This window comes from Lethenteron reissneri, chromosome 36 (genome assembly GCF_015708825.2).
Source record: "Lethenteron reissneri isolate LAM-NWPU_2019-01 chromosome 36, ASM1570882v1, whole genome shotgun sequence".
Lineage (NCBI taxonomy): Eukaryota > Metazoa > Chordata > Hyperoartia > Petromyzontiformes > Petromyzontidae > Lethenteron > Lethenteron reissneri.
Window position 1 is genome coordinate 13,663,523 of NC_083814.1, and position 13,225 is coordinate 13,676,747.

A 13,225-nucleotide genomic window follows, 5' to 3' on the forward strand; every position below is an offset into this window, starting at 1 on the left:
CTATATTTAAGGGACCGTCACAGAAACGACCCCTCTCTTTGTGCCGATATGTGTCCTCTCTCTGTGTGTCCTTGTGATGTCTGTCTGCTTGTATGTCTGTCTATAGTTTTCTAGTTAGATTTTTGTTGCTATTTCTTTTTTTGCCTGATGATGATTGCTTGTGTTGCAATCGAAACGTCGTAATATGCTTTTATTTTAATTTATTATTTTATCTTTAGACGTGACTTAACCGAAAGAACCAAAGAATAAGTAGAACGTGTTGTCTATATTTATCTAAAGTTGTGCATTTTGATGTGACGTCACATTCCTCACCCACCCCTTCGTCACATCGTCACAAATGTCTGACACCCCCCCCCCAGGTGCGTGACGTCATTTATGGATGGCCCCTCACTAGAACAGCACGCCGGTGTATCGGAGAGCCAAGCCACAACATTTACAATCCGAGTACGACGTTTCGCCAGTAATTACAACCAGCTTCAACAGGCGACAGATTTGTGGAGAAATCCTGGTTCGTCCCTTAGATAGATGTGATGACGTCAGTGTGAGCACGTCTTGCGCGAAGTGGGGGGGGGGGGGTAGTAATGAATACATGGCAATGGGTATCCATTGGCGGTTGGGTTAATTATAATCAACGTACATTATGCAAGCACATTGTACTTGTACATCCTGTCGATTGTGTGTACTAAAAGATTTCCCTACCAACGATAATCCCTATTGAGTATGGTGACCTGTATCGGTGATGATGGAGACCCAATCTTCACTGGAGGCAACACGCTTATTTATAACAACAACAATAGAGGGCCCCTGACACAACGGGGTAACGGCCCCTTCCACCCGATACCTGAGGAGGTAAAGCCTGCGGGTTATCGTGCTCACCATCACTGGGACCACTCTCGACCTCAACCCTCCGGCTCAGGGCCCTAGGGGAGGGGCTTGCCTAACCCCACCCAGCCAAGGTTCTCGGATCCCGGCCCTTAGAAGGACGCCGGGTCCCGGGTTCCCAGGGTCCTAGTCTAGGCTGGCTCTTCGGGTCTTCAGCTTGACGACGACTGGCAAACCCGTTCAGAGGTCCGCCTTATATACGGTGGCCAGGGTCACTCCGCCCCTGGCCACGCCTTCTCTCTGGAACCTTCTGGAGGGATTCTAGATTTGAAGCTTTCGTGACTGCAAGGATTCATATTCTTAGGTTTTTTCGGTAAAGTCACGTAGGTAAAACATCAAAATTAATAAAAATAAAATAAAATAAAGATCACGACGTTTCGGAGGCAACACAAGTCTCCGTCATCAGGTGGGACCGTCACAGCCAGATTAGCTGCATCAAGTGAGGCAATGATTCAAGATGTAATCCCTTAAAAGCGAGTTGAGGGGGGAGGAGAGGGGGGGGGGCTCATCAGAATGTGGTAGCCAATGAATGGAACGTATCGGGAGGGAGGGGGGCGGGGCCAAAAGGGTGGGCGACGGCGTGGAAGCGATTGTGCGCAAGCGACAAACTGCTGCATACGCCAACGCATTGGACAGAGAGGGGGGGAGGGGGAGGCCTGATACACATGATAGAAAAGAACGAAAATGCCCATGTTTATACCAATGCTGGCTGAACAATGAAGAGATTACTGTTAAACACTGGGGATGTTAACACTCGGTAAAGTAAAGTAAAATAGTGCCTGTCAGATAAGATGGTCCAAAAAAGTGTAATTAAGTCTTTTTTGCGTGGTTAATAACATCTTTCCAATGATTACTAAGTTTGTACCCATCATCACGGTTGAAATTATGTCTGTGTTTGTATATTTGTATGGCTTCGTGTACAAACCTTTGATGGTAGCCAGGAGGTTTGCAGGGAACCTTGGTCTCGGAAAAGACAATTTCATGAGAGCCCACCGAGTTGTAGCAATGATCGGCAACGGCCGAAGAATCAGTTCTGCCGTGTTTCAGATCTGACTTGTGCTCGCGGACACGATCAGAAACATGACGTTTCGTTTCTCCAATGTAGCAATCACCACAAATGCAACTCAATTTGTAGACTCCAGGATACTGTAAGTCAGGAACGACATCCTTCACAGATGGAATCAGATCATGGATTTTATGCACTGTACTGAATCGGACTTGGATCTTATGTTTGTTTAGAATTTTGGAGATCTTTTTGGTCACGCCTGCTATGTATGGTAACGTGATAGTTTTGGTCGGAGTTTCATGTGGCTGTTTCTGTGTGGTGGGAGAGACAGCTTGGCGGATAGTACGGTCAGAGTATCCGTTCATCCTGAGGGCCCGATGTACATGTCTTAATTCACCGGTCAGGTGGTGTTGGTCCAACTCGGTGGGCTCTCATGAAATTGTCTTTTCCGAGACCAAGGTTCTCTGCAAACCTCCTGGCTACCATCAAAGGTTTGTACACGAAGCCATACAAATATACAAACACAGACATAATTTCAACCGTGATGATGGGTACAAACTTAGTAACCATTGGAAAGATGTTATTAACCACGCAAAAAAGACTTAATTACACTTTTTTGGACCATCTTATCTGACAGGCACTATTTTACTTTACTTTACCGAGTGTTAACATCCCCAGTGTTTAACAGTAATCTCTTCATTGTTCAGCCAGCATTGGTATAAACATGGGCATTTTCGTTCTTTTCTATCATGTGTATCAGGCCTCCCCCTCCCCCCTCTCTGTCCAATGCGTTGGCGTGTGCAGCAGTTTGTCGCTTGCGCACAATCGCTTCCACGCCGTCGCCCACCCTTTTGGCCCCGCCCCCCTCCCTCCCGATACGTTCCATTCATTGGCTACCACATTCTGATGAGCTCCCCCCCCCCTCTCCTCCCCCCTCAACTCGCTTTTAAGGGATTACATCTTGAATCATTGCCTCACTTGATGCAGCTAATCTGGCTGTGACGGTCCCACCTGATGACGGAGACTTGTGTTGCCTCCGAAACGTCGTGATATTTATTTTATTTTTATTAATTTTGATGTTTTACCTACGTGAAAAAAACCTAAGAATACTTCTGGAGGGACCTGGACTATTGCGTAATCCCCCAGCCCCCACTGGGGGCCTGGGGTGTGGACCTCCGGGCCCCAACCGCTCTCTGGGTTGGTCCCCTGGCCTACGGGCGTTACCTCATGCAGACCGTACTCGCTGTCACCCCCTGTTGACCCATGGCTGGCGCTACGCCAGGTGAGTAGTGGTGACCCCGTGTAACGCTATCAACACCCACGACACATTTAAACAGTCAACAGTGGTTGTTGTTCTGTCGAGTGACCTGCCCAGCACAGTAACCGAGACTCTCCATCACTGCCTCAGTGTATTCGCGTGGGAATCCCGTAGGAGGCACAACATGAAGCACATTGCCAATACCAAGTGAGCGACATCAAACCGGGCAGACAAACGAATGTCACTTCAGGACTTTATTCACGAAAATTTGTGAAATCCACACATCCTAAAACAAGAACTTAAAACGTCAAATTTCTCAACAGCGGTAGAAATTTCCTGACGAACATTTCATTGAAAAATATAACATTGTAATAACAATAAACATGACGATTATATAATAAACAGTGAAGAAATCTGAAAGTTTGTTCACAGACAACTTGTGAAAATGACATTTGGATTCTCGAATGTCAATATAAAAAAATTCAGCAAAACCAGGCACTAAAAACACTCAGTTTCCCTATTCACCTGCGTAATGCACATTTACAGCATTAGCCTCTCAAGTGCATGTGCAAGGACATTCACTTGTGTACATGCTAAACTGATCAACTACACGTTTACACCCGTGCCGCATCGCATTCACACTGCAGATACCGTTACCTTGTTAATACACCCCCTTGCTCTGCAGGAGAGAACCTCTCAAACCCTTCAAGAGAGACATGAGATGACACCGGTAGAAAACCGCAGAACGTTCTCCAGCATGCAAATTCGCCGCACTTCAAGATAAAAGTAAATATCACTTGTGACTCATCTGAATGCACGCCAGTTGCTTTTACGAATTAAACCAAGGGCCAGACCTCGTGCAGATATGAAATGCTTGCACGTAATTTTCATCAGGATTACAAAAATAAATTCGGGCAGACATGCGTCTGCATGCATCCAGGCACAGGAATCGGTCGGCCCCATTGGGTGAAGCTTTAAAGATTTTTCTAATTCACTTTTTTGCACACTGTTTTGGGTGTTTTTTTTTCAAATACATAACTAAACACGCATACAAAAATAAAATGACTATCATGTAAAGATGCAGCGCAAGTGACTGCTGTGACCACAGGCCCAATATAAAGTGTCGCGCAGTCCAACCAAAGCATCAAGTTATATATAAAATAGCAAAACCCACAAAACACATTCCCTCATCAGTGATGACCAATACCAGCAGGAATTACTTTTGTCTACTTTGTCATTCACTCCCGTTACAGTTACACTTTCACGAATATAAATAATAGTATTCATAGCAGCAATCACAATGTACATTTCTTAAAGGCCACCGCTGGGAGTGTACCCAAAGCCCTGTGCAGATAGGTTCATGGCAGTTGCTGCAGTTTGATTGTACAACTTTTTTTAACGGGCAGGGTAACTTATCAGTGGTCAGGCCCCTTCACTCACCATCACGAGATTGCGAGTTCAAATACTGCTCAGGGAGTGGAGCGTAGCCCATCAGCAATTCTTCCAGTATCGATAAAGTGAGTATCACTTCCTGGTAAGTCAAGTGGCTATCTTACAGAAAGACGGGCTCCTGCCACAGGAATGTAGACTTTCCACCACCAATGCAAAGTGTGCTGCCCTCCATTTGAGCATGGAGAGGGCATATATTTCACTAGGCCACGATATGGTTCAAACTGTTCGTCATGGTCCAAATTGGCCAAATTGGGATGATACATAGCAAGCATCGCCTTTTACTGTGAATGCTTGGCAGCACCCTCCTAAAAGTGACTCAATTGGACTTTGCTGGGTAAACAAGCACAGTAGTCGGAATAATAATATTAATGGCTAGCTGTCGGTCACAAAAGGCCCTCTAGATCGGCAGGCAATCGACCTTGCTGACCACATTGCGGTCTTCCAGTCCCAACCATGGAGAAGACCGACGCGGACTAAAAGGACGGTCGGAGTGTGGGGCGAGCAATCGCAGCGAGCGATCCATCTCGCTCCGTTAATTAGGTCACGGGAAAAACAACAACACTGCATTAATAATAAAATAAAGAGACAATGAAATACAGCACAACCCAGTGTCAAGCACACAACAATGAAGTCAACACAAGCAGACCCGTGTTTCACTTTGCACATGACTGCACATCACGCTGACGAGCACATCCCAGTCTACGGCTGAACACGTTTGTTGTCACGCACTCTCATCACGAGTCCAGTACATCACGAATGTACATTCTGCACTACAACAAGGTCAAACGTACTGCTGGAGCGTCTGGGGTGGGCGTGTGACACTACATCGAGGGAAACGTACCCAAGACGACAGACCTTGCAGACCGAGGGACGCAGACGACACCAATGGGGCCACACGACATCACATGGTGACAATCTCTCGCTGCCTTTCTTGCTCATTCCAACAGCGACCAAACAACCAAGCGCGATGTTCTCGGTGTCACAAGAATCTTAACGATAAATGTTTAAAGTTGTAAAGTTGTGCTCAAAATGAATGAGCACTAAACCAATTCGGGTAACTGTTGGAGGGAGACAACTGGAAAACATAACGATTGTTGAAGGCACACCGGGATAAAAATGGTGGCGATCGAGAGCAGGTTGGGGTACTTTTGAAAGTCTATGTTTGATAATGAATAGAAACCTACCCATCTGCCAAAAGAATGCAGTTTTCAAAGAATGCATGTTAGCTGCTACAAATTGATTGTAAATACACTGATTACATAATAAAACAAGATGCAGCATATGCAGAGAAGCATGGAGAGATGCATGCTTGGAATCAACTGAGAGACAGACAAAGATCAACAGACGGATTGGAGAACAAATACAAATAAGATACATCATATTGACTGTGGGCATGGGCCACGACACATTGCTAAGGGTGATGATGGCCGATGGTTGAAACTGAAGATGAAATGGCATCCCAGCAGGATAACCAGTGTGGAGGTGAAGCGATGAGATGAGCTCGTGTTTGGTTGCGAGATGCACAAGGCATAGAGTCTACAGCAGTAATCATTACCAGGCCCATAAGAGCGACACAGTGAGTCGGGTGGGGGCGTCTACCAGCAGATCTTGTTCGAGTTCATTGGTTCCCCGTGGCCCCCAGACCGCGAGCCGTTTTCTGTCTTCTGACCGCTTGAAATTGTTTTTTTTTTGCTTCCCCAGAGACAAGTTCGCAATGACAAATGAGGTAACTCGGGGATAAAAATAGTCCTGATAGCGTCCAGCGCAGTCAGACAGACATGGAGGTTTATCACGAGTAACAAAGACAACCCGAGGACACTCGGGACGAGTGATCCTCCAGTCCATGCTTTTCAATCGTGGAGATGCCTTGTTTCGACCTCCTATTTCTAGGTCAATTTTCTCACTTGACTGGCTCCATTCATTTGCATTGCGAGCAGCCATAAGACAAGTCTCGGGCCTTAGCATTTACTCATGTTGTGTCAGTCCAAACCTATAGACTGTACCCCGACTCTACTCACGGAGCCTGTCGACGCTAACCAACTCGTTTAGATCGCTGCCAATGCAATCACATACGTTTGAGTTGAATCAGTTCGCACACCTACCTTTGTGCACACCTGTGCTGGGCTGCTTATGGAATTTGAATCCAGAGTGATCTCTTCGCCTGGGCGTGTACATGCACACGCATATGGGAAACCCCCTCATTCAAACACCCACTCACAAAGACGCATACTCGCCGTGTTGGTAGCGCTGCTTGTGGGCGACTGCTGTGGCCAGCCCAATGCACGCCTGCGTTCAAGGGAATCTGCGCCACTCAGGCACAGCCACCTTTGTCTGCGCAGCGCCACCAATGACACGGCAGCAGCCGGGCACACGACTTATATCGAGTCGCCCTTGCCGAATTGTTCACAATCCTCTGCCAAAACTGAGCTGCGCTTTGACCATTCCTCACAGTACGTACCAGCAACATCTCTCAAACGAAAGTCGTTTAGATTGCGAGCCTCACACTTTGCACTGCCACGCTACTTGCACGCTGAGGGCCGCGCAAATTCGGAGGCTGTCTCCGACTGCTGCTGCTGCTGCGCTCGTTTCGCCGGTGACACAATTTGTCCTCGCTGCTGCCAGTCCCTCCTCAACACCCCCGTCTCCATGGCGACGCCCTCAGAGGCCTGTGCGGTCTTGTGGGCCGCACGCATCGTCGCGGAAACGGTGCCACCGAACGGAGCTGGCGGTGGCGGGGGCAGCAGCATGGGTTGGGGCGCCACCGTGCCGGCCTGCTGGGCCACGCCCGAGCCCTCCTCGCCTAGTTCGAGCATCCCGCCATCGTCCATCTCGTGCGTCTCCACGTCAAACGGGGCCGAGGCCTTGGTGCTCGTGGTGCTGCCGCACTCGCACACCTGGCAGCCATGACGACAAAACGTTACAATCCACACTGGCTTTCGCAAATGGCGAACAACAGCACAAATACACAATGAAGGGAAACACGCAATGGTCTCGAGATACATTTCGAATTATATTAATGGCTTAGTAATCGGGATGAATGCAATGTTTGGGGTGCAAAGTCGCACCTGGATGTTGATAGCCACGGGGAGCCCTCCTTTCTTGAGCCATGGGTGCACCTCACACAGCTCCCGGCGCTGTGCTTCCGTGAAGCGAGGCTGCAGCTTCTGCATCTCCTTGAGTTTCTCACGGTCCTCCTTGAGAACGGTCTCCACGTCCCTGCGATAAGAGAGAAAACGGTTGTTTCTCTGGCCTCATTGCTCGACAACACACCCACCCACCACCCCACCCGCTCGCGCAACACTCATCTTCCCACCAGCTTGCCCAATCGCCCACCAAGCCCACCCACTTATCCACTAACCCACCCGCTCATCCACAAGAGCATCTGTTCACCCACCAGGCTGCCCGCTCACCAAAAAGCCACTATGCTCACCTCCCAACAACAACGTACTTGACTTGTCCAACACTGCCCTGCCTAGGCCTGCCCATCCAGTATTATCAACTCACCTTAACTGAACTGCTTTATTATTAATATACACTATTTAACCAGGAAAGCCTCCAGGAGTCCCAAGACTCTTTTTCAGCAGGATCCTGACAAGGTTTTGCAGTTGGGGGTGACAGTTTCTACGTGTTTTCAAATAACACCGTTGACTCACCGGGAGGGCAGCTGATAGGTCATCATGACCGACTCGTTGGTGTTGGCCATGAGCAGCCAGATGGGGTCCTGCAGCAACAGCTGCTTGAACTTGTTGTCCTCCTCCCTCTCCTTGCGCTCTTTCTGGTCAACCTCCGATGAGTCATTGCTTGCAAAGTACTGGCTGGTGTTGCTGGTGCTGCCTGCAGGTGACCCATACACGAGGAGTCGACATAAATTAACGCCGCTGCACAGGAAGGTGCTAACACCACGTCACAAAATAACCAAGCAGACGATTCACCTCTATCCATGTCTGTCTTGCCACATAAATATATATAATACCACGTCAGATCACCGAGCCAATTAATTTGGGTTCAAATGTGGGTTTCAATCAACCACTCATTGTCAGATAAAAATTCCGTACGTTTATCCAGAAAAGCTTCACCGAGTCTCAAGACTTTTTCAAGAGGGTCCTACCAAGTTTTTCATGAGGGGCAATGTTGCTGTTTAAATTTAAATCGAGTAATTTGCAGGTACATTTATTTTAATTCAGCAAATTTGGACCATGGCACCAGCACACAACAGCCAACTCTTTTCCGTGCGCTCACCTGTGCCGCTGCGCGACGTGTCGCAGGCGTTGGAGCCGCCCGAGCCCGCGGAGCCGAGCGAGCGCGAACCCGACGACCCCGAGCCCGAGGAGCCCGAGCCCGAGGCGGCCGAGTCCGTGCCCGAGTGGGAGTCCTCCTGCAGCAGCAGGTCCAGGAGGTCGCTGGAAGTGGACATTGTGTCGTTGTTGTTCCCCTCTTCGCTGGCATCCTGGAAAAAAATGAAGCCGGATGCTGTAGGGGGCTTACGCATGTATAACAATACTAATAATAGCAAACGTAATTTGTCATGCACATATCTCACGAATTGAAAGCAACATTCAATAGAGAACTCGGAGGCCCGGAGCCAGAACTCAAAGTCCTTCGTATGTGGCCTGAATTGGAGAGAGCCTGAACGGGTGAGAACTAATGAGAGCCTTGAACTGGCATTTGAAGGTGGATGCTGCATAGATGCTGAGCATGTGTAGTGGGAGTGCAGCGACGGACGAATGACACTTATCCAGGACAGTCCTGGGTACGATGAGCAGATTATGGGCACAGTATAGCGATCTTGTCCTGTACCTTTGCTTTGATGGGGAGCCAGTGCAAAGATTTCTGTGAAGCCATGGAAGTCATGTGGTCATGGCTAATGCCCACAACAACACGAGACAGGTTGCTTTGAAGCCGCTGTAGTTTGTTGAGCTGTTTTTATAATGTGTGAATAAGGATGGCTTTGCAATATTCAAGGCGAGTGCCTACAATGCTACAAGCTCGAGTGTTCACAGTGGCTGTAGTCAATGGTGGACAGATGTACCATAAGCCCCTAAGATGTTTTTACTGTGTAGAGGACGTGGTTGTCGAGTGAGAATGTGGAGTCCAAGGTGATACTTTCAGGTGATTTGAGAAATTGATGGTGGAGCGAGTGATGGGTGAATTGTGTGAGCGTGACTCCATGGTGAGCTGCTGCCTGGTGCTTGGCTACGGATATTTTTCAAGATTTAGGGGGAGGTGATTTGACCAAAACCATTGCTGCGAGGGTCCAATTTATGAGGTTGAGTGGGCCCCCGAGTGCATCCCGCACGCCGGGCCCCGTACCTGCTGCTCGCCGGGCTGCTGCTCAGCGCCGGCGCCGCCGTCGGCGCGCTCGTTGGTGCGCGGCGTCGCCTCGTCCAAGTTGAGGAGGTTGAGCTGCAGCGGGGAGCTGCACCGCGATTGGTCGAAAAGCGACGGCGCGGAGTCCTGCTCCTCCAGGCCGGGTGACAGCGGTGCCGCCAGCACGCCCGGCGTGGAAGCCCGCGATCCCGCCAGCGCCGCCGGCTCCACGGCCGCCAGCAGATCCACCGCCTCCCCCATGTCCACGTCGTCCGCGCCCGGCGCCTCCTCCTCTTCCTCCTCCTCCACGCCGGTGGCGATGATGCACCGCGGGTACAGCCCCGAGGAAGCCGGCGCCGACGCAAGCGACGACATCGTCGCCATCGACGCGGCCGGCGTGGCCGCGGAGGCCTGGGAAGGGTCGGCAATCAGCCCCGGCGCCCCCGCGGAGGCCAGCGCAAACGGCGGCAGAGCGTACACGGCCGGCGCGGGCCCCTGCGCAGAGCCGGCCACCTGGTAGCAGCCGGCGGCGGGCAGGAGGTAGTTTTGCGGCATCACGAACGTGAGCACGGGTGCCAGGTACGGCGGCACCGACGCCGCCGCCACGGCGGCCGCCGGGAACTGGGCCTCGGCAGAGACGGGCTGGAAGCCGGGCAGCACCGGCAGCGGGTAGGACAGCTGGTAGAGCCCCACGCCCTGCGGCCCCAGCCCCGGGGGCCCCACCGCCACGTGAGGGGGCAGGGAGGCCACGTGCTGGGGCAGTGGGCCCAAGCACTCGTCCGAGGGCAACCAGCTCTGGCTGCAGGCCGCCACCTGCTCGACGGTCGGCTGGAACCGGGTGCCAGTGGTGGCGCGGCGCTGGAAGGGTGTCTGCGCGTAGGTGGAGCCGGGCCCGCTGTCCGACGACTCCTGCTGCTGCTTCGCTCGCTTGGGCTTCGACTTGCCGAGTCGGCCGGAGGTGCCGGCACCGGTGCCGACGCCGCCGGTGCCGGCGCGGCGCAGGGTGGGGCCGCTCACCTTGGAGCTCTGATGAGACAGGCCGTGGACGCCTGCACGCAGAGACGAACAACATACATACATTCCCATTACAAATTAGCACAGCAACGTAACAATGTATAGTTATCATCATCATCATCATCATTATTATAACTACAACGCTTGTTTACCCATCAAAGCCTGAGGATGCTGCTGAGGTTTTTCCGTAGGGGTAAACTAATTTTATGCGTTTCCTATTTTATTAATTTGCGAGTAGTTTGGAACATTTGGAAAGTTTGGACCTTGGCGCAGGCACAATGTCCAAGTCTTCTTCGAATTATGTCACGGCATCTTTATCGTTCACTGCGAGTGAAGAAAATGGCGCGTACTATTTTTTGATGAATGCATCACAGTATTGGCCCAGCCGGCCTGCCGGATTCAAAACGCGAAACCTTCGCAACACGCGGCGACTGCGCCACCACTGGAGGCCAGCAGGGCAGCAGCAGAGAAGGAGCAACCCTGCACGAGCTGACCGGGGTGGGGTGGGTGGAGGTGGACAGGGGGAGGGGGTGGAGGAGGGAGGTCACCTCTGTCGCGTGAGCGGCCGCGGTGTTGGCTCGGTAGGCAAAAGCGGTGCGGGGAGCCGAACGCCCAGAAGTTGGTGGTGCCGTCGCGCGCCAGGAAGCGCTGGATGTACGTCTGCTCCTCCTTGAGCGTGTGGGCCGACAGCACCTCCTTGGTGAGGCCCACCTTCTTGTACTCCTCCCTCTCGCGCTCCTTCTCCGGCGGGGGGGCCGTGCCCCCCTTGCCGGGCGTCTCGGGAGGGTCCCCGCCCCCCATGTTGGGCGTGTCCTCCAGAGCAGCGATTTCTAGATGCGCAACGACATGTCGACCCGTCACTCAAAATGTGTGCTTGCACGCGTAGAATTGTGCACGTGAGACTCGGTTATTTGCGGTTTAGCGCAAAATGTATTCATGCCATATGTTCAAATCACACGAAGCCAGCGGCTCTCAACTAAGGGGGCCTGTTAGGGTTGGTGCAGGCTGCGGGCACCATGCAGGGGACATTTTTTACGTGGACAGGGAACGTCAACGCCATGTTGCCGCGTCAAAATGAACGAATAGGCGAGGTGAAGCGGCAGCCTCTCTCACACCACGCTGCCTGGGGGCACTGTGGCCTGGGTATTCTGGGCGACACGAGCGAACAAATTGTGCAAACAAAAAAAGCAGCGATACAAAGAAAATAGTAAAATGGGGCAATAAAATAATTAAATCTTGAATTAAATGGTGGCCACTAACTAGGAGAATTTATGGAATTTCCAGGAGGTGAATCATTAAACCACCTGGACCATGTTTAGTTTTTCCCCATGTTATAAATCGTGAGCTATGATTATTTAACACGCAAGTTCTCAGCCACTTGTCGTCTAAGTGCTGTATTCCGGCCTGGGCCACATTACGAACATCAAATTGAATTGGAGCATGACCTTGATACATTTCATGGGTTAAGTGAAGCTGGTTTAATAGCGATAATCTTTGCATTCTTAAGGCTTTGCTGAAATGCCTCAGCAAATCAAAGCACCTTGCATCACATTTTATCCAAAAAAATTTGAAGGGCACCTTCAGTGGCAATAAGGGGGCAATTATCGTTGCCACGTGTATAATTCTAATCAAGTAAATTGTGGTATAAATTTGGAACATGACACCGGCACACAATGGCCTACTCATTTCCAATGATGTCACGGTGCATATTTAATGGTTAATACACTCGCAGAAATAACCGGTGCGGCGTATCAATTTGAATCGCAAATCTCTATAACAAGCGGAGAACACGCTACCTCTGAGCCGCATCACCATCCACATTGTGCTGCAACGACTTTTCCCAACTAAGTCACGGGCGGCTGAAACCTGGCATTGAATTCTAGCAGCGCCGACGATCCGCCAGCTGTTACGAGCACCTCCCGAACCTCCTTGCCACGTCAAGCAAACGGCAACGTGACCACGTAACGTTTCGTGAAGCAGCTGCCGCTAGGTTCCCCGGTGCGTTCGCCCACTCGCCTCCCTCGAGCGCCACGACAGCGCAGTGCCGTACCGGAGTCGGGCGGCTGGTTCTTTTTGTCGCGGTCGCCCACGTGAACGATGGTGCTGCTGTAGCTGCACTGACTCGTCACCGACATGACGCTCTCCGCCTTGCTCAGGGGCAGTGGCAGCGGGGCCAGCGGCGGCGGAGGCGGCGGCGGCGTCGCCATGACGGGCGGCGCCACCGGCTCCACGGGGTCCACCGCCATCTCGGGCTCCGCCTCCATCACTGCTGCCGCCACCACCACGAGAGATTCGTGCCTTAGTTT

At 51.3% G+C, this 13,225-nt stretch overlaps 1 protein-coding gene across 3 annotated transcripts in view; it reads right to left on the reverse strand.

The window, feature by feature from the left end:
* Positions 1 to 3,413: 3,413 nt before the first annotated feature.
* Positions 3,414 to 13,225, reverse strand: part of PER1 (period circadian regulator 1) — a 31,831-nt gene continuing 22,019 nt past the window's right edge. For all 3 annotated transcript variants that reach the window (XM_061566263.1, XM_061566265.1, XM_061566264.1), the window contains 7 exons: positions 12,970 to 13,185; positions 11,468 to 11,749; positions 9,909 to 10,954; positions 8,838 to 9,045; positions 8,252 to 8,432; positions 7,664 to 7,814; positions 3,414 to 7,492 (listed from right to left, as the gene is read on the reverse strand). In XM_061566263.1, coding sequence (XP_061422247.1) covers positions 7,118 to 7,492; positions 7,664 to 7,814; positions 8,252 to 8,432; positions 8,838 to 9,045; positions 9,909 to 10,954; positions 11,468 to 11,749; positions 12,970 to 13,185 — 2,459 coding nt within the window. In that variant the 3' untranslated portion in view covers positions 3,414 to 7,117. The remainder of the gene's footprint in view (positions 7,493 to 7,663; positions 7,815 to 8,251; positions 8,433 to 8,837; positions 9,046 to 9,908; positions 10,955 to 11,467; positions 11,750 to 12,969; positions 13,186 to 13,225) is intronic.